At 40.7% G+C, this 24,680-nt stretch overlaps 1 protein-coding gene and 1 long non-coding RNA gene across 2 annotated transcripts; one reads left to right on the plus strand and one right to left on the minus strand.

The window, feature by feature from the left end:
* Positions 1 to 20: 20 nt before the first annotated feature.
* Positions 21 to 16,545, plus strand: LOC113987346. The gene is made up of 3 exons (XR_003540503.2): positions 21 to 215; positions 631 to 692; positions 16,413 to 16,545. It is a non-coding gene; the product is annotated as an uncharacterized LOC113987346 (long non-coding RNA).
* MYOZ1 (myozenin 1) lies at positions 7,642 to 22,662 on the minus strand. The gene is made up of 5 exons (XM_027719940.2): positions 22,395 to 22,662; positions 20,570 to 20,751; positions 11,306 to 11,540; positions 9,034 to 9,193; positions 7,642 to 8,202 (listed from the first exon to the last, which is right to left on the minus strand). Exons 1-5 carry the CDS (start codon positions 22,468 to 22,470, stop codon positions 7,971 to 7,973), a joined length of 885 nt encoding a protein of 294 aa, XP_027575741.1. The 5' UTR covers positions 22,471 to 22,662; the 3' UTR covers positions 7,642 to 7,970.
* Positions 22,663 to 24,680: the final 2,018 nt, after the last annotated feature.

Here is a 24,680-nt window from a genome sequence, read left to right on the forward strand (position 1 = left end):
CGGTGCTGGCCCGAAAATAAAGTGGGTGTCCTTGCCCGCATCATTGCTAACAACTGCACGGCGTGGGCAGTGATAGCTGAGAGATGCAGCTGGAGCCAGAGGACACACTCAGACCCGTTCATGTCTAGCAGAAGTTTGTTTGTAGTTGATGTGAGCTGGGTTTGCTCACAGGTTAGAGCCCAAGCGTTGTGTGTTCAGCACCACGCATACTTAAGGTGAGAATTAGACCATCTCAGGGTCTGGGAAAATTGGAGTAAGGTCTTCTAGAAATTTGTATTTTGATTTTCTGAATCCTAGGTAACATGTAAAATCAGTATTAAACTCGCATTCCCTGAACTGCGTCAGCTGCAGCATTGCAGTCTGTCACCAGTGCAAACCGCTGGTAATACTAACTCTGGTATAATAGTATTCTTGGTGGTATCCAAGAAACACATTTCAAGCCCACTGAAATAAATGAGTCCTTTCTTATGAATTCAGGATCGTGCACAGACAGAGTGTCTGCAGGGACCTCTATTTCCATGAGGAGTTGGTATCTCTGTGCTACCTGGGTAAAAATATTAATTACTACTCAGACTGAAACATGAAGGCATGAGAGCTAATACATTTTCTTTTCTGCCCTTGTATTTTCAGTGGTCCCAACATCTGAGAGAGACAGCTTTTGTAGCAATCCTTAGAGAAGTGCCACCACCTCGGTAAGTGTGCAGGAAGTTCTTTTTATTCAGTTATTGAGTCCATTTTTACACAAGAGAAGTGAGTTGATGCATAACATTCTGTATATAAAAGATGTATTCTGTATGCCAGAATTACCAGCTTCTGATAATTCAGGTATCCTGCCAGTGGTGTACCAGATGCATAGAGTATGCCTGGGGGTCTGGGACTGTCCTTTGTGCTGCCTTTGAGCTGTCCTTTGAGCAAACACTCAAAGCATTCTCTTTGTATATACCCGTGTCTGCAATACTGTTCGTGCTGCTGCTGTTAATATGGCACTTCTGACACCGCTAAAATAATACAAATAAAAGTGTATGCATTTGGAAGAATACTTGTTTACTTGTTGTGATTTCCCATCCCATTTCAGTCTTTTGATTCGGGAATCAAGCCAACCATACTGGAAGAGAGAGCAAATGAGAAAGGCCTCAAGCCTCTCTTAGGGACCAAAGATAATTAAGAGAAACATTTAGAGATAGTATATATAATGAAGCCCTGAATACATGCTAGCTTCAGGCCCATGGCAGTATGGCTGTTTTTATAATAGAATATGGAAGTAATTACAGATCTGAGCTGGGCACTGTGGAGTTGGACTGAAGCACTCTTCGGTGTAATTGAATTTGTATAGCATCTGTGAGCAGGGGAGGTCCTGTGCCACAAGGCCCATAGGGTGTCCTTAGGCTGGCCAGCAGAAAGTTTCTCATTTGTTTGTCCCTCCTTCCAGGGGTGACTTTGTTTTCCCCGCAGTGAACAATGTATAATGAGGTTGTTGCTTAAAGCAGGAACTTCTCCCAGTCAGAATGGGAAGTCTGCAGAGTCCTTATTTACCCTTTTGTGTAAAGGGATGTTTTGGAGCACAAATGCAGCATTGCTTAGTGACTGGCCTTTTCCTCTGCGTTTCGTGTCCTCCTTGTATGTTTTTTTTCCTCCCTAGCTACAAAGGGACTTGGAGTAAAACAGTGGTGCTGCCCTTGGCTCATGTCTGAGCCTGGGAGGAGTTGAGACCCTTGTCAGCCTTCTGTTGTAAGCTTGTGTCGTCCCTGTCCGAATTTCCAGAAAATAATTGTTCCAGTAAGCCTTGTTACAATAACCACGAAGAATAACTATTTTGCTTTGGCATCTCAAGAAGAACTTATAACCATAAATTAATCTCACCTTATACGTTTATTTGTTCATGGTGGATTTTTTGAAAGGCAGATGTTTATTATCACTCTGGCTAGAGCTATAGCTATAACTTCTTCTAATTTTTTTCAAAGGGTAGTGGTCCTTGTCTGCAAATTTATTTCCCTGAAAATACATCAGATAAAATTTTCTTTAAATGAAAAACAGACTTTTAAAATAAAAATGCTTTGCACAAAACAGAGGAGCCTGCGGGTTTTCTTAAAAAATATTTGGAAAATATGCATTAAAACTTTTGATATAAATAATATTTCTAAAAGGTATAATTGAAAATCAAAGAAAGAGTTTCTATTTGAGAATTAGTTTATTAAGCCTACTGAAGTTTAGGTTACATTTTAAGAGCACTGCTTCAGAGTGGTTTATGTGGTTCTGTTCCCTTTACTGAGTGTGTTAATCAACACAATATATATCTGATAAAGTACTTGCACTCATTAATGTTTCCTGTAAGCTGTACTGCAAGCAGAGGATGATCATCAGAGAGAAGATGACACTTACTGTGTGTTAAATACATAGAGAGCAAGAGGTACAGCATAAAAGCACTGCTAATTAATTACATTAACTGAAGAGACTTTTACTAGTAGATATATGATTATAATTAATAAAATCAATAATGTTTCAAATCCCACATACTCATCAGTTCACGAAAGTTGTAGGGTTCCACAAAATGTGTGCAATCTTGCTTCTGCGTCTGCCTGCAAATTCTTCTTGGTTATCTGTAGCCCTGTTCAGGCACATCTCCAAGCTAGGAAAGGCAATTTGTCTAAACTAGTTAGTAACCTGCAGTTTGCTCATAGATGAGATTGCATATAAATGTATTAATGTGCTGTGAGCCAGCAGGATGGCTTGCAAACTTTTCTAATATTCAATCAAGAGAGACTAATGTATGTGCTGCTGATGGGCAGCAGTAGACTCTGTAAGTTGCCAGAGCAGTGTTAACAGCAGCTTGTTGTGCCAAAGGGCAGTCCTTTGAAAGTGGGATGTCTTCCAGATGATCATATCTGTGGCAGTCTTCTATGGAAGAGAATATGTATTTTGCAGAGCAATTAGTTAGGAAAAAACCCTCAGTGAAGTGAATATTCAAGCCTTGTGCCACAAGTCTGCGCTTCCCACGGAGGGATGGCCAAGTGCAGGCCTCTGCTCCGTAACAGAGAGATCATGTTCAAGCTCTTGGCTGTCTGGTGCCTGCCATCTTGTGTAAAAGAAATGAATGCATTTTATGTATTCACAGTATGATTTTATAAAAAAGTCAGAAAGACAAAGCCCATATTCTCCTAAGAGCCTGAAACTATTCCAGATTTTATTTCTGAGAGACTAGGTCTGATGACAAAGCCATCTCTTCTAAATGATCTATCAATAACAACATAAAACATAATTCCCAGATGTTATTTGTATGAATTATTCCATCATCATCACTAATGGCAAGTTGGTCGCATGAGAGAGGCAATTATGAGATGCAACCCCTTTGATTAGGGAATATATTACAGTTAAATGGAAGATTTTCTGCAAAACACAGAGAAGCATACTAACTGTGCTACTACCTGCTGAATATTTATGCCATCAGCTATAACTTCAGGCTAGTTTTAAAAGCATACAAGTCTGTATTTAGGGATAGTATTGCTGAGATTTTGTTAAGCACCTTTCTTTTACTTTAAAAAGTGGGCACTATTTTTTAATTCATGTTCAGCCTGGCTTGGATTCTTTATCATACAAGTCATCTTCATGAGAGACACATTTCAAAGCTTGGAAACTGTAAAATGATATTCCTCAAAATGACACTGTAAATAAGTAAAAATGTGATAATTTTTGTTCTGAATGAAATATCTGAATGCCACAAAATCCTATCTAATCTGTTTTTCATGGGTCAGCCCCTCTCTATTAAATGGATTTTTAGCTGCTGTTCAATGGAGTATAATCTTAGTATCCACTATATCCTCTATGAGGGAATTGTAGCCTGCCTTTTCAAGAGGATGGGCTCAACAATTTGTGCTTTTTTATCTCTAATTGTGATGATTCTGCTTAAAAGCAGATGACTGACTTACCATTCTGTAGCTTCTACTATGTGGAGGAAAATCCACTGTAATTAAATCTTATAAAATCCTCTAATTCCCAATATAAACATTTCTCTGACACAGGCGATTCCCCTGAGTCTACCTCATAGCCCAAGGAAAACAAAGAGCTGGAGTGGTTTCTTGCTTCCTCTTAAATATTTGATCATTTTGGACAAACTTCTGCCCTGATAACAGTAGCTTCAAGCCTTACTCAAATTAATTATTTTTGAGACAGAATTTAGATTACTGATTTTTTCTCACTTGTAATGTTACTTTGAATAATGACTAAACTAGCATGTAATTTAAGCTGTGTAAACAACAAGGCAGTAGTTGTTTGAATTGTTCTATGGCATGTAGCATTGTATTTCTCATTTTGTGTTAGAAACAAAAGCACATAAATCCTGCTTGACAGGATTTGAGATTGAAACTGTATTGGCAAAAGAAGAGCTATATGCCTCATTAAGCAAATTTCCAAAACTGAAGCATCCTCTTAGCTTACAAGTATGAGTTATAGCAACATTACTAATAACTTGCAGTGATACAATACTAATTCCAGGAACATTGCAGCTTTTTGTGCCCGTTTAGGGTTTGGGATAATTAAGTATGTAGACAAAAACTCTTATCCAACAGTACATTATGAACCAGAGAAAGCTCTGGGTATTTACCCAGTCCTCTATGTACTTGCAGGATTTTGCTGCCTTTCTTGTACATTAGAGCTTTGAAACAACACCACCAGAGAGCATTGTGCTATTTCTGCGTAGTATTCCTTACCTTTCCCTGCATATTTAAGGACCTATTTTAGTCAGTCTTTTTTTTTCTGTGATAAAATAAACCTCAAATGGGGGTCGTGATTCTATTGGAATTCTCAAACATTTTGCTGTCATTGTCCTGGGTGCACCAACGGCCCTTAGTTGCCCTGACCAACCTCATCTCGGACCTTCACCCCACTTATGGCTGAGAAATCCCATTTAAGCTCAGACTTGGGCCTGGGGTCCTTGTCTAAGCAATGTTGTAGGGAAGGGTGCTGACCTGCACTCTTGTCTCCTGGGTGGACCTGAGATCTGTGCTGGAACTAGCTTGTCTCCTAGATGGACTTTGGACCCAGACTGTAGCTTGGGTCCAGTCCAAGCTGTGATTCATAGAATCATAGAATTGTTAAGGTTGGAAAAATCCTCTATGATCATCAAGTCCAACTGTGAACCCAGCACCACCACCATGTTAACCGTTAAACCATGTCCTCAAGTGCCATATCCACATGGTCTGTGATCATTTCCAGGGATGGTGACTCCACCACTTCCCTGGGCAGCCTGTTTCAATGCTTGACAACACTTATAGTGAAGTTTTTCCTAATATCTAATCTAAACGTCCCTTGACGCTTGTTACCTCCTGTCCTGTCACTTGTTACCTGCGAGAAGAGACTGACCCCCACCTCTCTAAAACCTCCTTTCAGGTAGCTGTAGAGAGCCTCCTTTTCTCCAGCTCCCAGCTCCCTCAGCCATTTCTCATAAGACTTGTGCTCCAGACTCTTCACCAGTTTTGTTGCCCTTCTCTGGACACCTTCCAGCACCTCAATGTCCTTCTTCTAGTGAGGGGCCCAGAACTGAACACAGGATTTGACGTGAGGCCTCAACAGTGCCGAGTACAGGGGGATGGTCACTTCCCTAGTCCTGCTGGACACACTATTTCTTGTTCATTGGCCTTCTTGCCCAACTGGGCATGCGCTGGCTCATGTTCAGCCACCGTTGAGCAGCACCCCCACGTCCTTTTCCACTGGGCAGCTTTCCAGCCACTCTTCCCCCAGTCTGCGGTGCTGCATGGGGTTGTTGTCACCCGAGTGCAGGACCCAGTGCTTGGCTCCTGACCACACTCCCTGTATGGCCCCCATGCCTGATTGATTCATCCCCTCACCATGTCTGGGAAGATGGATGGACCCTGTCCCCTGCACTCTGCTTTGACCACCACGCTCAGCTTTTGTGCTGGGTTTGTGTGGGGCTGACTCCTCCTCAGAGCATTCTGCTCTCTCTGCACCTTTGATGTGCCATAACTGGCCATGATTTGAAACACCTGCAACTGAAAATAGATTGTGACATCCAGCTACCAAACTTGTTTCTGCTGTTCATGACATATTTACAATGAAAGCGTCGTGTATTTCACTTTATAAAGAAATCACGTAATTCTATATTGCAGTAGTCTAAAATCTGTGTTGGAAAAGGGGAGGCAATAAATGGCATATGTGGTAGGAGAATATTTTGCTTAGTGTCACCTAGTTTTCTCTAAGATTTCCTCTGTCTGAACTTCTGGCCTTCTCTTTGTGGTCTGGATTCTTGTATTAGAGTACTTTTCAAACTGGAAAAGAAGTCCATCCTTCTTAATTATGATGCAATTAAAAAGCTAGATTGATTTAAAATATTGGAAAACACAGCAACCTTATCTCCAGACAGATCAAATATGAAATAAACTAATAGTTTGTTAAAATGCGAGAATTTCCTATTTAAATGTCTTTCACCAGTGAAATTTGCATGTATTATGTAGGCATTAAAAAAGGAATTCAATGTGAGAAATGTCTTTTCAACTAATTACTGGATCTATTTTATCCAAAGAAACAAAATAAGTTTTTCTGAGGATTTGCTTTCAACTTAAACTGCAGCTACTTTGTAGGAACATGTCAAAAAAGACAACCTTTTTCATTTTTGTTGAAAATCTTCAGATCAAAGTATCACCTTAGTATTTTTAAGTTTAGTCACAGAACTTGGTTATGGATACTTCTTATTCATTTAATAGGACATATAGTAAATGTTCTTTAGCCATTGCAGCAGAAAGTTTAGAAAACTACTCATTCATTACTTTTGCAGCTTGTTGTTATTAGAACAATTTTAAAGAGATCTCAGGGTAGCCCTGTCAGTAGCCTTCTAGGGGAGTGTAATAAAGCCAACCTCCTAACTATCCCAACAGAATAAAAATCAAATACATGGTTGCAGGGATTTCTAGACAAGGAGGAAAAACTCCTAAATTAAAAATACTTCAGTGGAAGCTGTCCCCATGAACAAGTTGTTTAGCCCTGTTTATAAGAGGAAATGTTGAGGCAGCAGAACAGAATTCCGGTCTCCATGCAGGAGTTCTTTATTAGCTTCCCATAGCACCTGCCTTTCTTCCTATATGTGTGGCATTGCTAAAGCTGTTACAAGAAGTGAAATAGACTTTGATGCTGTGTGTTTGAATAAATAATGCACTGTGGTGAGTGTCAAATTATTTCTGTTGTAACTAAAGCATTTCCTTTCTTCCTCTGTAACTGTGGGCAAACCATCTCACTTGGGTGTGCCTCTGTTCCTTCCCAATCTATCGATTTTATGGTCTTTGCGGAAAGAAAATCAAAAACTGCTTAAACCATCACCTAGTTTATTCTCTGGAGAACTGGGGGAATCTTAGGTGACAGTGAAATACTTTAAGCTGTTTGTTACACTGACAGGCTGACTTGCTGTTTTCTCTCTGATGTTGCTATAATTTCCTCTCAAAGTTACCATTCTTCACCATCACTTTTGCAGTATTTATCCAAGACACCTTCATGTATACCTATCTTATGACCATCCCTGTCATAAGATCTTTCTTCCCAGGCTAACAGTCTAGTTGTGAGACTGAAACGTTTGTTATTGCTAATCCCCAGATTGATTCAGTGACAATTTTTAAGGAGAAAACACAAAGGCTGTTTTTCATCTTGGTGTTTTATTTTTAGTTAATATATGACAAAACAGATTTATTGTCAATCAGACAGGCAGCATTTAGCATTGCTAAACAGGAAAACACTTCCTAGTCTTGGCCTCTTATGTCCTGGTGAATAAAAAGCTCCTTTCCCTCAAACTGTTTCTGCTATGGATTAACACCATGTTGAAGAGAAGTTTAGAACCTGCTAGGAACTTGTCTTGGCTAAGGGCAAAAGAAAGGAAGGGCTGACAGAACTAGAGTTGCACTTTTCAGCTTCTTACTATCAACTTGCAGATAGAGAGGGCTGAGAAAAAAAGGGAAGGTCTTGGCAGTGGGGATTTATAGCTCTTCTGTTTCAGCAGTTATTGGCACATTGATCTCAGTATGGTACTCTGAGGAGTCTCCTGAAGGCATCCAAGGTATTGGGGTTCTGTTGAATGAGGGTCTTTTGCTGAAATTTTGATTATATATCATGAGAGATTCTGGAAGCAAAGGGCAGATATCAAACTGAGGCACTTTGAAGGTCATCCTTTTGGCTGCTTTCTCGTAACCCCCGTAAGGCATGGCAGTCCTGGCATAGAGGAATATATGGAGTTAGTGAACAGAGCATAGGTAAACAACAGGATTTAGAAAATAAATGATCGAAGTTATCGACATGGTAAGTTTTGCCACTGTTGCAGTCGACTGGCCAACAAATCCTTCACAAGAACATATATGTGTCCATTGTCCCTGTGCTAAAACAAAGATGTAAATACACACACACTCGTGGGCACTTCCTCCACCTTTGTTGCATCAATCTTCATCAAACCATACACCTTTCCCACTTGTTGGTACTCTGTGTGTAGAAGGCAGAGGCTGCATTATTGCAGAAATTAATGGGATGTGGGTTTATCCTCGGTACTGATGTCCTGAGGCTGTGGAAGCGGGTGGCAAAATTGTATCAAGACATTAACAAAAAATTGTTGCTGCCCTGGAATTATTTGTAAAACTTTCAGTTCTTATCAGAAGCAGCAGGAAGATCCTGATTCTTATCTGAAGTACTGTGAAGTGTATGGCCTCGGATCATAAGCATTTTTCCTGAACTCTTGAACTTTGAAGGGCTGCAGTAATAAACAGTGACAAGCTAAATCTCCCCAGTCAAATGGGGTGAGAAAGAAAGGGAAATAGGATTAAAGTTCTCTTATCCAGCTGCATAGGTTTTCTGACCATAAGCTGAATTAAAATCTCTAGCTCTTGATATATTTTCTCTTTGTAGTCTTCCAAACATTTCATCCACAGGAGACTGTGCTAAGCAAAATGATGTGCAACTAAAACTCCTTTACAGTGCACAAGACAGGAAGCTGTGGTCAGAGTCACTGTGTTTTCTTTTGCTAAACTGAACTGAATATCTAAGAAGACTTACCTGTTAAAAGACTTGTAATGGGGGAAATCAGGTTTGGGACTATATGACAGTAAGTCCGTGGTGAACTGACTTTTGTCCTCGGGGCTGATACCCATCGCTCGTTCCCAAGGGGAGATGTAAGTTTTAAATATAGTTACTTTTTTGCCTCCTGACTTTCCATCTGTAAGCAGAGGAAGGTAAAGAACTGTAGTTAGATGACACTTCTTCTAAATACATTTCCTTCCTGTAATCTGCTACTGAAGTTGAGACACCAGCTTTGTTTCCAGATCCTGTAACTCCTAGATCAATCTGAGATTTAAGAGTTAGATTTCTCTTTAAAAAAATGGTCAAACACCACTTCTGTCCTTATCCATAAAAGCAAGTGTAACACAGTCTAAGAGCCACTCATCTAGGAGTTTGCATTAAAGCATATATTTATTTGAAAGCTAATTTTTTATTCTTCTCTGTGGTTGCTCCTATAGAAAGAAATGAAGTCTTTACCTCATCATCTTTTTCACTAATTTGGGGGAAGCTTTATATAAGGCAAGGTGCTGTCTAATTTCTTAATTTATTTTTTTCTTTTCTGCCAGACCATAGCAGACATAACATGGCATTTTCTTTGTGATTACATGAACAGATATTCATCTTTTCCTGCTTCTGAACCAGGATGTTAGAGACAAGTCTGGCTCACACACCCTAGGATGGCTAAAAGCAGTTTGTAAATATGATGGGGTATCTCACTGGAAGTTAAAATCCTGTCTGTGACAAGAGCTGCACTTTGTTGTTAAGTCGGATACTTGATTGCCAGAAATTTTAGATTAGTTTCTAGCTGCTCGATTAAGCAAATGACCTTGGACAAGGGTTTTCATTCTGTATTCCCTTCCCTTCCCTTCCCTTCCCCCCCTTTCTCCCAGCTGTGTAATAAGAGCATCAGTTTATCGATATGTAGCACACTTTTAAGATTTTCATCCTTCATAAACCTTAAACCTCCTGAGCAAGGGCTTCTGCTTAGCTTGATTAGAGCAGATGAGAATAATAGGTTAATTGAGTTAGCCATTCTGGTGCTTTCATGGTACCATATTTTGCCTTTGCAAAAAAGGAACACTATTATCTGAATTTTTCTTCTTTTTATCACACCTTCTTTCTTTGTCTTACTTATTTTCTTCAAACCTTGCCAAATCCTGGGCTTTCTTGCTTTCAAAGAATTGCAGACATGTACAAGAATCTAATTTTCACTAAAAAAATAAAAGCTACTACTCCCCTCTTTCTTTGTGAAGTATTTAAACTAAGCAGTTTACAAGAAAATTGATCGCTAGGGTTGAAGAATAAAAGCAGCTGGGACTCGTCTCTGCAGTGAAAGCTGTGGGATGATATTAATCCTTCTCCCTGCACACGGAAAAAGGATAACAATGGAGAAGAATCTCCTATAACAAGACTATAAGAGTCTACACAGATTTCTTTTTCACAAGGATGCCCGGAAATGTAAAAACTGATTTTGATATAAAATGCACACTCTTCTGGAGTGTCAATTAAAAACTTTGTATTTTACAAGTCATTCATTTGGTCTCTTAAGGCAGTTGTTCCTGGTTCCCAAGCAAATTTGATTTTTGTTGTAAAAACCTATAGGTGCTGTTAAAATAATGATTTCACCTGCTGATTCTCATACAAGGTATTCAATTCTAGAGATTTCTGGTCAAACTAAACTGAGGATAAAATTAGGCAAAGACTAAATTGAAATAAAACTACTTTTACTCATAAAGATACTGCTTCAGTGGACTAGTGGTGATTACCAGATAACTTTTAGAAATATTGCTGTTCCTTTCTGAAGATGATCCAAAAAGTGCTCTTCGTTTAGGTGGAAGCTTTGGTTTGAAATCAGTGCTGAGATACTCAAGACTGATGCGTCAGATCAGACTACTTAGCTAAAGAGCTAATACTACTATCTCCAGTAGTGGTCAGTGTGAAACCCTTGAAAGGAAAGAGTGCCATACTGGCATGGCATAGCCATGCTGGCAATACTGCTGTATCTCCCTTAGGAGCTCAGTAGTTAAATTTCCTATAATTTCTTCAATCCAGTCAAGGAAGGTATTTCTGCTTCCTGCCTATGACTCAGCAACACAGAAGCATGCAAACAAAACCATCAAGCTGGAGGCAGTCCAACTAGACTTTGCAATGGAACTTAGTTTGGAAGAATTCAGGTTTTAGTCACATTAATTTACTTGTCCTTAAGAGTAAGGTTGGCGTGAGGTCTGATAGCTTTAGGTGTTTCTTGTTCTTTCAGAGAGATACTTGCCTTTCTCAGTACCATTGCCTCCTTCTCCACCATCTCCAGGCGATTTCCCTGCATGTTCCCCTTCGCTGTCTCCAGGGCCTCCTTTGCTTCCAGGCCTAGGAGGGACACCAGGATGCTGCTGCTTACTGGAGCCATGCCGCCCAGCTGTCACGCCTCCTACCATCCGCCCTTGGGCGTAGCCATGAGCGTCTTCCCCGTAATGCCCTCCCGGTGGGATGAACTTCTGAAAGTGATCCTATGGCAGGAGAAAAGAGCGTATGTATCCTTGTTACAGGACATGGCCCATTCATATTTGCAGGGTTGGGTCCCAGAACATGAACTCCCAAGTTTCTGTCATCTGAGTTTCTCCATCTAACAGCCAATCTTCTAGTCCAATAGGAAAGACCATATGTGATATATAACTCAGGTGACTTGTATTCTATAGCTGTGTGGGCTGTAATACACAAGAGACACCATTTTATGTCTGATAGGAGTCAAATTTTGATGTCACTTATGACTGATACGTAAAATATCTTGTGACCTTATGCTATCAGTTTCTATTCCACAAAAGTATTTATTAAAATTTCTGTGTGCAAAGACAGGACATTGTGCTGGCACCACAGGGTCTATAAACCCTGCACGGACTGTTTGCTCTTTCACTATGTACTGCAGGGATTGTGCCTTCTAGCCTGGACCGGGGAGAGCGGATGGCCAGCAAAATAAGACCAACCTAGTTTTACTGATGGGTACAACTTTCTTTCTTGCCTTGGTGCTGGTTAAATTTGGTTCATTAATGCGCATACTGCTACAAACAAAATTCTTCCTTTTTGTCATTTTTCCCTTGTGGTCTCCAGAAAGTAGTTTTTGTATCTCAGTTACAAAACCAGTGGCAGAACTTTGTGTATGTTATTCTCTCTATCCAGTATAGGAGCAGTTGTGGAACAGCAGCAAGGGCAATGGAAGCACACACACCTCATAGTCATTTTATATGATGAGAGTGAGAAGAGAGAGATCTGTGTATTGTCCCCAGCAGTGGTTAGTATGAAACAGAGGAGGAAGGGAAAGGAAATTTAGCTTCTGCCAGAGCAGGTAAAGGTCCAAACAGAGATACATTGGCGAACCTGTGGGAAAGTAAGCTGGGCAAGAAATAGGAAGTGTTTTCATGTCAAAGTTAAGATAACCCAACAAAGTCAGCTTGATTATAGTGTGGGAGCTAAGTGTTACAAGGCCCCTGTGACAATAAAAAAGCCAGGGAGATGTCTACCTGTGTGCCTGTTTTCCATATATGTGAAGGTATGAATGGGGAGAAGTATTTACATGTTGAGAAAGACTGAAGAGATAGCAGCCTGGAAAAACAGAAAATACTTTCTGGAGACCACAAGGGAAAAATGACAAAAAGGAAGAATTTTGTTTGTAGCAGTATGCGCATTAATGAACCAAATTTAACCAGCACCAAGGCAAGAAAGAAAGTTGTACCCATCAGTAAAACTAGGTTGGTCTTATTTTGGTGGCCATCCGCTCTCCCCGGTCCAGGCTAGAAGGCACAATCCCTGCAGTACATAGTGAAAGAGCAAACAGTCCATGCAGGGTTTATAGACCCTGTGGTGCCAGCACAATGTCCTGTCTTTGCACACAGAAATTTTAATAAATACTTTTGTGGAATAGAAACTGATAGCATATGGTCACAAGATATTTTACGTATCAGTCAGAAGTGATATCAAAATTTGACTCCTATCAGACATAAAATGGTGTCTCTTGTGTATTACAGCCCACCCAGCTATAGAATACAAGTCACCTGCGTTATATATCACATATGGTCTTTCCTATTGGACTAGAAGATTGGCTGTTAGATGCACAAAGATGCAACAAATACAAATCAATGCAATGGAATGAACCTGTGGTTCCTAATGCTGCAATTCTACTTGCATAAATTAATCTAAGGCAGTCAGTGGGAAACCAGAGTGCCAGCTTCAGAGCTGGCTCTCAAAGGGTTAAGGCTTTCTCAGGGCTCTTACACCTAGCACAGTTTAGCAAAAAGAAGCTTTCCAGGCTGTAAACAGGCTTCCAAGGCCAGCTGTTCAACCAGCTAAAAATAGATGAGAAGTGAAAACCCACAAGGCTCAAGGCAGAATTAGCTAACCCTCCGCTCCCTGTGTCTCCCGCAACAGTGTCCAGGGTTTCACAGCAGGTCACCAGGCTGCAACCCAGGCAGGCAGCCAGCTGCAGGCTGAAGTGGCAGAGCTGGTGCCCCCAGGGCCTTTAGGGACTGTCTGTCCTTCTCCTAGCTGTAGGGAATTCCCTTTTTAGGAACAGAGGAGAAAATGTTCCCCTGAATGTCAGGAAGCACTGACAGCAGAGAGGATTGTGAGCATTAAGCTGTGCACAGGAGCTAGCAGGGCAATCTGCTCAATTATGCGTGGGAGCTGTGTAGCTGTAAAAAGGCAAACTGAAAAAAGGGTATTTTGAGGGCTAGAGGTCAGAATGAGGTTATTCTCAAAATGTTAATATAAATGCAAGGTTAATGCTTCCGATTTGCTCAGTACTCTCAAAACAGGATTTGCATCTGTTTTCCTTCAAGTTTCACCCATGTTTTGTGCCTTTCCTGAGAATTAAATGCTTATTTCTCTTTTCCTCTGGTTACTTACACGTGCCCTCCTGAAAAAAAAAGTCACAAAACATCAGCATAACATGAGCTGCAGTAAGATGGGCTGTTTTGATTCTGTTCACAGCAGTATTTGATATGACCAGGGAGGGGCATCAGTGTCATCTGGTGTTATTTTAAATTGCAGTATTGTCACTGATAGGAACGAAGTTTCTCTGAAATAGAAGGTCTGCATAAGGAGAGCCACACCTAAATCTTATTTAGCTGCAAATTAAATTAGTTTGATTGGCTTAGGCTAGTTCATGATTCTTCATGGACCTGCTGGGAAAACTGATCTGCTGAAAGCAGGCATCTCCATTCAGATAGGAAAGACACATTTTCCATGCAATACCCCAGTCTACTCACCTGTTAGGACAAAAATATAATTTTCTTTAGTTTTGGCCACCACAATAGTTTGTCTTAGCTCAAATTAACAGGAGGCAAAGGGAAATTAATCTTTTTGAAAGATTTTCTGAGAGAGCGGAGCTCAGGAATGGCAGCCTCAAGCAGTAGTCTCAACATTGTCAAAGCTGGGTGGGTGCAACTTTGTCTCTGGTACGTAGACCACACCTCTGGTCAGAGTTTTGAAGTGAAATACAGCTTAGAGTTGAGGAGAATACAAGTCTTGGGTCACTGCTTGTGGAGCTTTTCCATATATGCATATTCACATCATAAAACCAGCCTCTCAGTTAGGGTTGATTGACCCTGTTGGAAGTTCCAGGAGAGAAGCCCGGGAATGTCAGTTGAGAATGCTGATAGCCTTCTCCTGTTGGCTCTGGGGACAGATCACACAGTTCCTCCACAGCAGGTTCCTCCCTGTCTGTGCACTGCTGGAGGTAGCGGATGTTATCAGTCCCTGTGCATCCCTAAATCCACTCTCATGAGAAAACAATTGTCACAAGTTCAGGTGACATGTGGTCCCCTGGGTTGGCTAAACAAATTGGGCTCATGTCTTTGAAGTCCTTAGTTCTAGCAAGAGTCTGATCCTGCAGGCTGAGTGCTTAGATGGACAAATTCTGAGTTCTCTGGAGCATGTGCCTAATAAAAACTAGATAATGAAAGATGATCCAACTGAGCTGAGATCTCAAAGTATGTCAAGGCCCTGACGTCACTCCAGGCAGTCCCCAGGAGAAGACACTATGTGCTCCCCTTCAGCTCCTTGCTGTGCCCTAAAAAAAATGATTGAGGCCACCAAATGTGTTTCTATTTCCACCTCACTGATAAAGAGCTCCCCAAATGTTTGATACCTATGTAGTTACTAACACTTCTGAAGTTACTGGTCTGCGTTCTCTTAGTGGCAGCCACTCAAATGCTCCTTAATGGTGGGATGGGAGATTTAAAATTCAGACACTTGGAGAGTCTCATAGACTGCCTAATGTTTTTATCAGTGTGCACATCAGTCCTTCATTTGGAATCGCATAGCCTTAAACCTATGATTCACTTTAGAAAAAGGATGAAAATAAGAAGCTGCTAAAGTACTAGGCTATGTTTTTTAAAACTTGCTACCCCAAGAGGTACAGCAGGTTGAGCTTTTGCTATTTCCAGGTCTACTTCTGACTTGCTGTTTAATCTTAGGGAAATTATTTTTTGCCTCAGTGCCTGAATGTACCCATCTAAATAATGGGAATTTTTATCTAATGCTACCCAAAGTTAGATATATCTTATTTGTATATTTTATAATATCTTCGCCACATTTTCTTTGTGGACGAAAGAAACTGAGTTTCAGAGTTTTGGTCCAAAGTTTTCTCACAGTGCTCCAACAAGCTGCTGTGGAAAATAAAAGGATCCTTTTTTTCTGTTGTTCTGCTTTTTCCACACCATCACTTCTTGAATAAGAACACATTGAACTCCATGTTCACTCTTACACAGCTTTGGATATAGCTGGGACCTCTAGGTCATCTGCATCAATCCAACTCCAGCACAGCAAGGCTCATTTTGTTAGATAAGTTACGTCTCACCCAGCTCACTCCACTTAGGTCATTACCTGAGACTTACAGCTCAGCTTGTAATTATCCTGTAACATTTGTTCAAGAGGTTAAATATTTCCTGCAGAACAGAATTCCTAGAAAAAATGCTTTTCCTGCTGTTTTCCATTTAACCTTACCTCCAGCAATATTGATTGACGTTCTTCTAAGTACATTAAGTGGCAAACAGAACCATCAGTGCATGTTTGTGCAATAAACCAAGTAGCTGCATGGTAACATCTTTGTTTCTCCATCCTTATGTTTTCCTTCACACCCTATTTCATGTCTGGCTATTTAACATGTAAAATCTCTGAGGCAGGTTGGTTATGTACCGCTGTCTGCTGTGAAGCATCACTTTTGGCATTTTAACATAACCTCTTCCATTCTCTTCCTGCTACCTCTGCCCACTCCTCTGAGTTCTTTTTCAGCAGCAAAGGGAATACCAAGTAACTCCTGCCATTATCCAGAAGTACAGTAATCCAATTCTTTAAACCTTTTTCACTTTCTATATTTTGTTTCACAGTTGATGTCAGCTTATCTGAAGAGACCTCTTGACCTGAAGTCCAGCAGAAATTGCCAACATATGTTCAGATTGTTTTCATACAAACAAAGAAGAAATGGAATGGTACAAGATTGGAAACTGCATTTATTTTAATTTGTGGGTGAGTCTGAGAAAGTATCAAGGTGGAGTTATTTGTTTGTGGGTCTGGGTGTTTTTTGATGTATTACTGCTGGTAATTGTCTACTCAAATATTGGTTATTTCACCTTTGTAATGGTTTTAAATTAAGATCTGATAGTAAAGCGTGAAGAGCAAGGGAAAAGAAAAAGGTCTTCTACATGTAACCCGAATCAGGCCACAGGTTTTGACTAGCAGAAAGACTATATTTAAGGATCCTCACTGGAAGACAAACAGCAACATCCAAAATACTATGGTTTTGTTTTCCGTTTCCACTTAATGATTAGCAGGAAGGTGTTAGAGAGTTTCCCCTTGATGATAGCAAGATCTTACACAGAGGTTCCCAAAGCAGAGGTGAGACCTTGGAACAAGTTAAGGCAATAGTGACTGAGGCTGTAAGGATAAGAAACATCATTTTGCATGATCTCGATGTGTTTGAGGCCAAACAAATTTAGCATTATGAGGGCAAGGTCTGTGAAGTGCTGATCTATTAATTGCTGAACAGTGAAGTGGGATTTAGGAGACCCAAAGATAAAGACTGAGACCCTCTCTATGATTTCGCGTGACCTGTTCATCTACCCTATGGTTCAATTTCACCATTAAAAAATAAATGTAGTAATTTCCTTCATGCTGTGGTTGGCCAGATGCCACAGTAATAGAGCACAGAGCAATATGGGGTTTCCTCATGGTCTGTAGTCAATAGTAAAATGCATCTTGCAGCTCCACAATGAAGTTGATAATATCCTCTGAGACATGGAAAGAACTACAGTTTCTGCAACAGAGTGGCACAGCCTGGCATGAGGAGAAGAAATCCTTCTTCTGATTTATTAGACAGGATTCAGAAGAGCCCATCTTCTCCAGCACAGCACCAAACACAAAGGATGTTGCCTGAACTCTCCCTGTTTGCCAGGATACCAGTGTCAAACACAGCCCTCCTTAAAAACCTCCCCTTGTACTGTACTTGTACTCCCCTTGTATTTGCAAGAGAAGAGGGTCACAGTGTTGAAAACAGCTATTACAGTAGGTAGTGCATTTCATTTCACTCATGTTGGCAATGGTCAGTCCCTTTAACTGTGGGTTTAGCTACCATTTGGCTTTAACTGGATAGGTAGAGCTGCAGCACTGATAGAGTGGCAGGTTTTCACTTTTACATGGAGGTGTCTGACATTCCAGCATACACAATATATGTTTTCTCTGCTAAAAATAAGGAGAGTGATCTGATTGTCCAGTGTGATTGTTTGGCTGGAGGAGAAGGAGGAGGAGAGAAGCAAGAGGGTGGATCAATGACACATGGCTGCTGAGATCTTCTCCCTTGTGTGGAATGTTTATGGCTACAGCACAGGCTATTCTGGAACCCCTTATATGGTTTGGATTTATTTTTAATAACCTTTCTCTTTGTGGTTTTTTTTTTAATATTCCATTACCTTACTGTTAAACTTTTTTTTTGGGAAAGAAACAATCCCTACTTCATCCCAGACCTGTCTTGCTCTGCTTTGCTAAGTGTGTCCCAAGAATATTTTAAGACAGGTAAGAAATCTGTGATATAAAAGCAGAAAACCCACCCCCAGCTTCAAAACCCTTCACTGTCCCACAGCCATAAAGACACAAGGACATCTTTGGAATGGGGAGCAAAGAACATGGAAATTAATTGAGAGAGGAAAGTAACCAGATGTAGCAGTAGGACTTCTTTACTCTGCCATTATCTTCTTCACACAGTTCCCTTGTGTTTAAGCTTTCTTTTCTGCATCTTGCCTTTGAGCAGATACAGGAGAAAGAAAGAAAAGGAACAGAAAGCTATCAGGTATTGCAATCAAAAGGCCTTCCTGATGAAAGTTATTTGTTGCTAAGGTCAGGTGCTGTCCTGATGGTTTGAAAGATAACAGGCCACAGATCTGTTGCCTTTACCTGCCCAAGAACAACCAGCTCTCCGAGAGATGACTCACTTGCTGCGACTGCTCAGCTTTTCTTCGCACTGCTCTGACTGCCAGCAAAGGTGCTAACTTGTGCTGGCTGTGCTGATGAGAATTGTTACCCACAGAGGCAAGGGATGCAACCTGCCAGAGTCCTTGCACAGAGCACATGGGGCAGCCAGAAAATGGTAACAATTATGTTTGTGATCCTGCTAAGCTGGGTGCAAGTGAGGGCTGTAGGGCAGATCGAAGTCTTCCTGCACTGACTAATGGAGATTTTTTTATCTGTACCATGAATGTGGAGAGAAGATAGCCCTGAAACATGGAGGATTTTAAAGCTGAGTGCCAGCTGCTGTTTGGAGACCACGTTCTCATACAGCAAAGCCATAAAGAAAATACTAGGCTTGTTAGGGTCTTTTCTAACCCTGAAGACATTTCTCCGTGGCACAGGATCTTACAGTCATGCTCAAAGAGCTTGGGAGCAGGGGTGTTCCTACAGAATAGAGGGAGAGATTCACTGCAGAAAGGGTACGGAATAAAAGTCAGGTACAGATGAATAAAGTAGGAAAAACAGCTAACAAAAAAGAGGCAGTTGTCATCAGCCTTTGGAATGTTAGTCATGTAGGGCCTCTGTACATGTCCAGTTTTGAGTCAGTTTGTTACAGCTTATTTGCTTTGTATTGTTCTGATTGGAGATTCTTTAGTGACACCCTCACATTTTTGAGAGCTTGGGCTTCAGCCTTTTCATTCCGTCGCTTTATTATTTTCTCACTCCTCCTCACCACAGCAGATTCTGACATGTGAACTTGGCCTTCATATGGTTTAGGAGCTCTGAAATTGCCAAGTATTTATAAAAATAGCATGCACTTCTCTAAAATATTAATCTGAAGAGTCCAAAGTTCAACACACCATTCATTCTCACATCCTTTCTAGGAAATAACTTGCTGAAGAGATAAACTACCTAAAGCATAAAGAGATGAAGAAGCTGCCCAAAGTCTAACATCACCAGATATGCTTGCTATATTTCTGGTCTGTCATCATTCATCTGTAATCTGACCTACTGTTGTAATTTTAATGACTTGTTTTTTTTATCAGGCGTCTTTCCACATCCTGATTTCCAAATTGTCATTTTTGGGAGTGAACTTATTTACTTATTGCTGCTTTTGAAAACATCAGAGGGCTAAAAACAAGCATGTTTCTGTTTCGCAAAGCATTTTCCTCAGCTTGGCTTGTATTATTTTCCTCGAGTTTCCTTGGACTAAAAAATAGATGCCATAAAGGGGTAAAATGACACCAAATGAATTTTAAAGAATCAGAAGATGAGGTGCTACGTCAAAATGCATATAAACCTGAAACATTTTCCATTTGTTTTACTGAACTCCTGACAATCATGTGATAGGAGAGTTTAATTTGTAAAAGTTTAGGTATCCTTAGAAGACTTTACACCAACAACTAACGGTAGAGAGAAGTTCAAAGATTAAATAACAGTAGTAGCTCATGGGAAAGAGAAAAAAAAAAGAATGTTTATGTTTATACATCATATTTGAAAGGAAAATATTCTAGAAGAAAACAAACTTGGCTTCTAGCAAATTAACTGAAGATATTGCAGAGTCAGGTTAGAGGTTTCTGGCAGAAATTTCACTTGTGGAACTTGCAGAAATGAGCAGAGGACTCAGTCCAGCAGAAAGCATGAAAGTATCCTAGACTAATAATATAACTGCATCTACTTGAGCTGAAGTCAGACCTGGATGAATCATTGCCATCATGCAAAGAAGAAATGGAATGGGTACAAAACTAATTAGCCCTGCTCTGAGGTCTGAACACCTGCCAAACATGCAGTCCTCCTCCATCACTCAGTACTGAATTTTCTCATGCTTCTGCATATGTGATACCAAATATTTGCCAGAGGAAACTAATGCTGTTGCCAAAAGGAAATAAAACTTGTGTGTTTATATAATTTCAGCTTTTTCCTTCACTTCTTTGCTAGTAGATCCTCCCTGGCCCATGCACATATAGAGGAGAGCTTGCACACATTCCATTCCTGTTTCCCCCGGGTGTATGGAATAGCTTTTTAGTTTTAATCTCCAACCTACCACGGAATTGTCGGTGAAGGCATCAGGGTTATTCTCATAAATGAACTTCTCCACTCTCAGCTGACGTAACTTGAACATCTTGGATCCTTTGTTAGTGAGGAGAGAAAGCTCTTCTAGCATCACATCTCTGGGGATGCTGATCTTCTTCCCCAAGTTCAGCTTGGACACCTCTTGTGGCATGTCTACAAGACATATGCAATGGGACACTTTAGGAAGTGCTCTGGTCCACATCTCTTGTCTATTGCTTCCTAGCATCAGTAGTGACTTCAGAGCACCCAAATTCTCTTCTAAATTAAGTTTTTAGGAAATGAGCTATGCACCAAGGTTTTACATTGATGCCAGTTTGGATATAGATGTTTGGGATTTACTCTGAATTGCAAGCAAGGCAAATCTGCAGCGATGAATTGCATAGGGGTGGAGCTAGATGGATGTGTCCCACAGTCTGAAGCATCTCAGTCAGTGCAGCAGGATTCCTTAGTGCTGCCTCAAAATGCACCACTGCCTCGTGTGGTTACTGCATTACACTCACCTCTTTCCCCTGCAATTAAATGAGTGGCAGTCAGCTCTTCAGATTGGGCTGACATATAATAAATAAAGAGAACTCTGGTGTGCTTTGATTTAAACATTGTCCTGGAGCCATGGCAAGATTCAATGTTTTTATGTCTTTTTGTTTGTTTGTTTTAGGGAGAATTTTTAAAGGGGGAAGTGGTTGAAATTCTCTTCAAGTCTTAATATGCTGGTTATTCAATAAGTACTTTTCCATTTAATTTGGTACCACCAATTCACCATCAAAGCAATGGATTTAAACACTTTCAGTATAAAAATCTTGCAGAAATGCAGTTAAAGTTTTTCATTTGGAAACATGCAACTTTTCCTTGGCTTTGTTTTTTGTTTTGTGGTTTGTTGTTTTTTTTTGTATTAACTAAGGTTAAGACCACTTCTCATTGACAACAGAGAATGAATCTCCATCCTTAAACTGCTATAAAATTTGTATAAAACCCATTCATTTTATTAGACATTCTCTGAAGAATTTTATTGTTTTTTAATGCCAATTTTATATAGCACTATTTCACAGCACAGGAGGAAATGCCCTTTAACTGAAAATTGGATTTTTACTTGCTTGTTTACTTGAATAAAGGATTAGGGGCAAACAGAAAAATATATACCTGTACCCTACCAGAGAAGTTTCTACAGCCATTTTTGGGGGCTGAAGAAAGAACACCATTGAATTATTACTTTTTTAACCTCTTCCTCATGCTGTCAAAAATAAAGAGAAGATAAGGATATCACAGTTATTTAAGTCACCCTCCCCAATACACATGTATTCTGTAGAAAGAAAAATATCCCAGGTTAATTTTTTTCTGCTCTATTAACCTCTCTAAGAGACCTTGTCTTTCTCAGAAATAGGTGCTAGAGTAAAAGGAATTCTCTCACACAGAGGAAAAGAAATAAGAGACAAAGGTTATAAGAGAGAGAACAACAAAGAGTATAACTAGGCACCACAATATTGATTCCTGTAAAAGATCATGTTCTCTTCCCTTTCACACTGGTGTGCACCCAAATTAATGCTGTAGGAGAATATGGGTTTACAGTGTGTGATGTAGATCAACATTTGACCTGAGTGTGTGCAATGCTTTTCAACTGTAAGATAGAAAATGTATATGGTTGAAGGCTGGGCTTTAGTAATATTTGTGGCTCTGCCTGCTGGTATGTTCACTGCATGTCTTGCTGTGAGAGTTCAGTGAGACAAGGTGTGAAATTTTAAAGGCTGAAATTCAGGTTGAAATCCAAACAACTCTTAGTTGTGCAGTTTTGTGTATCTTACCTTCGTGTGTCAGCTTCCCAATGAGTTTAGTGGACTTTTTCCTTTTAAGAGGAGCAGGAGTCCCTGCAAGGGGCATTCCCACAAATAGTTCTCTGCTTTGCTCTAAACACACAAGGAAATGGAGAATGAAACACTGGAAAGGTATTTCTTGCCTTTCTTTTAGTTGCCATCTACAGGCAAAAGATACACAGCCTTCATTTCACACACGGGTTCTTTTCTATCCCTTCCACATGATGGAGCTAGTGAATGGTATCCTCCCGTACAGAATATCATGGGCATGCTGTTGTGGTGTTCTCTGGAGACTTAGCATTGTGACACAAATTACGGTAGCAGATCGCAGCAGAAGCATTGCCAAGGTGCCATATAGCATTGGCATCCAAAAGATGCATTTTAATTGCAGCATGGCAGTCTCCCAGAATACACGTGTGCCATCAGGGTACTCTGTTCCCATTTTGTGCTGCAGTAACAGACTGTCACTTTGAAATACAATGTTGTAACACCATGCAGTTATCATTAGATGGTAATATATATTTTTGTATGAAGATTTCAGATCTGTCCATGGGTTATTGGGAGCACTTTGAATACCGTGCAAGTCTGGTTTGGATATTTAGGTAGTCCTATTAGAATTAGAATAGGTATTCAGGAAGCCTCTAGACTGCAAGTTTGGAACAGAAAAAAAAAAAAAAATGAACAAACCAAAATTCTAAGTACTTCTGTCTTTTATGACTGCTACTCTTTTGTTACAGAAGGGGTAGAGGAAGAAAGCACAGGAAAACTTGTTAAAGGAAAAGTTGTTCACCCAATTTGTTTGAAGTCACTTGCACCTGTGTCTTGTGTATGGATCTTAGTCCATATCATTGTGAAGGAGGAAAGAGGAGAAGAGGCAGATTTTTTTCTGGTACAGTGTTCCCCATCCCTAGATGGGATGAGAAATCTGTGTGCAAAGTCAGGGAAAATCAGGAGAAATCTCAGCAATTCCATTTCAGGCAGCTTCTCAGAGTCCTTCTTCGGGGTTATCACACATAATTTAAGTATGACAAATGTCTTGCCTTCACTTCAACACTGTCCATGCCCAAACACCAGCATATAAGGGACAGATCCTCACCTAATACAAGGCAATACAATACCAAAAAAAATGAGCAAAGACCCACTGGCTTCAGCAGCAGCAATAACTAACCACCTCTGCCCCTGTGATTCTTTGTACTCTTGTTGCTTAAAATTTCAGAACTGAAAACATTGAACTGTGAGTTATATTTTAAAACTACCAAGCAAACAGCTGTAACTAGGAATTTGTACACTGCCTTTGTTGTGATCAAGACATTTTTATCTCCTGTGTATTCTGCAGTTTCATTCATCCATTGCTTCTTTTGCAACATGATTTTCATGTGATGAGGTGGTGATAACTGCTAAAGGAAGCCCAGCCACAGCAAAACAGCTCCAATCACACTGGCAGATACTCCCTTGGATTAGTTTTTCTTTCAGATTTGCAAGCTTTTCCTTGTACTGAGATGCTGCCTATGCAGTTCACATCATAAACGAGCCCATACTGGGGTATTCCCAAAGCAAGCGTGAGCAGGTGCAGCCATAAAGCACGCGCTGCACATTCTCCTCGAGCAGCCAGACATCTGCTTGGCTATATAAAAGAATCAGGCCCTGCTTGACAGGAAAGGGGCAGTGCTGCCAGGAGACAGCAGGGGTGGGAGGTTACAGTCCCTCTGATGGGTCCTAGGACTGGCAAAACAGAGGGAAATCAACTGTATACCCCAAATGTGGACTCCCTGGGACAAGGCAGAAATAACTGGCCCTGCTGGGGAGCTGTGCTCCTCTAACACGTCCATTCCCAAGGAGCAGTGAGGACAAGTCCATCCTATTCTGCTGTCCTTCTTTACTAATCCAGCAGGACTGAGGAGTGAGAAACCTGCTGCATGCAATTGGTCTAGCGTAAGGAAAGGGGCAGCAGCCTCTCTCTATGGACAGGGTCCAGAGCTACACCGGTACTACTGCTCTTTCAGCCCTCCCACCACAGGGAGGCTGCTGGAGCCTCAGTCCCCATCCTCCCCACTATCCCTTACATAAAACCAGGGCCACAATTATCCTTTTCTCCCTGAGCTCTATCCCTTTGTTCAATTCCTCTGTCTTTTTCTGCATTGGCCTCTGCAGAAGTCATTTCCTTGTTTTGGCTGCAAACCAAACCACTCTTTACTCCCTCCAGCACCTGCTCTACACTATTTTGCTGCCCAGTCAACTCACCTCAGGTTTGCAGTGCCAGGCTCAGATCAGCTCACG

This window comes from Pipra filicauda, unplaced genomic scaffold, assembly GCF_003945595.2.
Source record: "Pipra filicauda isolate LSUMZ 115617 unplaced genomic scaffold, ASM394559v2 scaffold96_size2947999_pilon, whole genome shotgun sequence".
NCBI classification, from domain to species: domain Eukaryota; kingdom Metazoa; phylum Chordata; class Aves; order Passeriformes; family Pipridae; genus Pipra; species Pipra filicauda.

What these genes read in the sequence shown, in the direction of transcription:
- MYOZ1 (XM_027719940.2), bottom strand. Translation starts at nt 22,470, where the DNA reads ATGCCCCTTGCAGGGACTCCTGCTCCTCTTAAAAGGAAAAAGTCCACT. An exon ending in TGGGAAGCTGACACACGAAG is followed by an intron (nt 20,752 to 22,394) that starts GTAAGATACACA and finishes TATGTCTTGTAG; the next exon opens with ACATGCCACAAGAGGTGTCC. An exon ending in CCTTCACCGACAATTCCGTG is followed by an intron (nt 11,541 to 20,569) that starts GTAGGTTGGAGA and finishes CTCCTGCCATAG; the next exon opens with GATCACTTTCAGAAGTTCAT.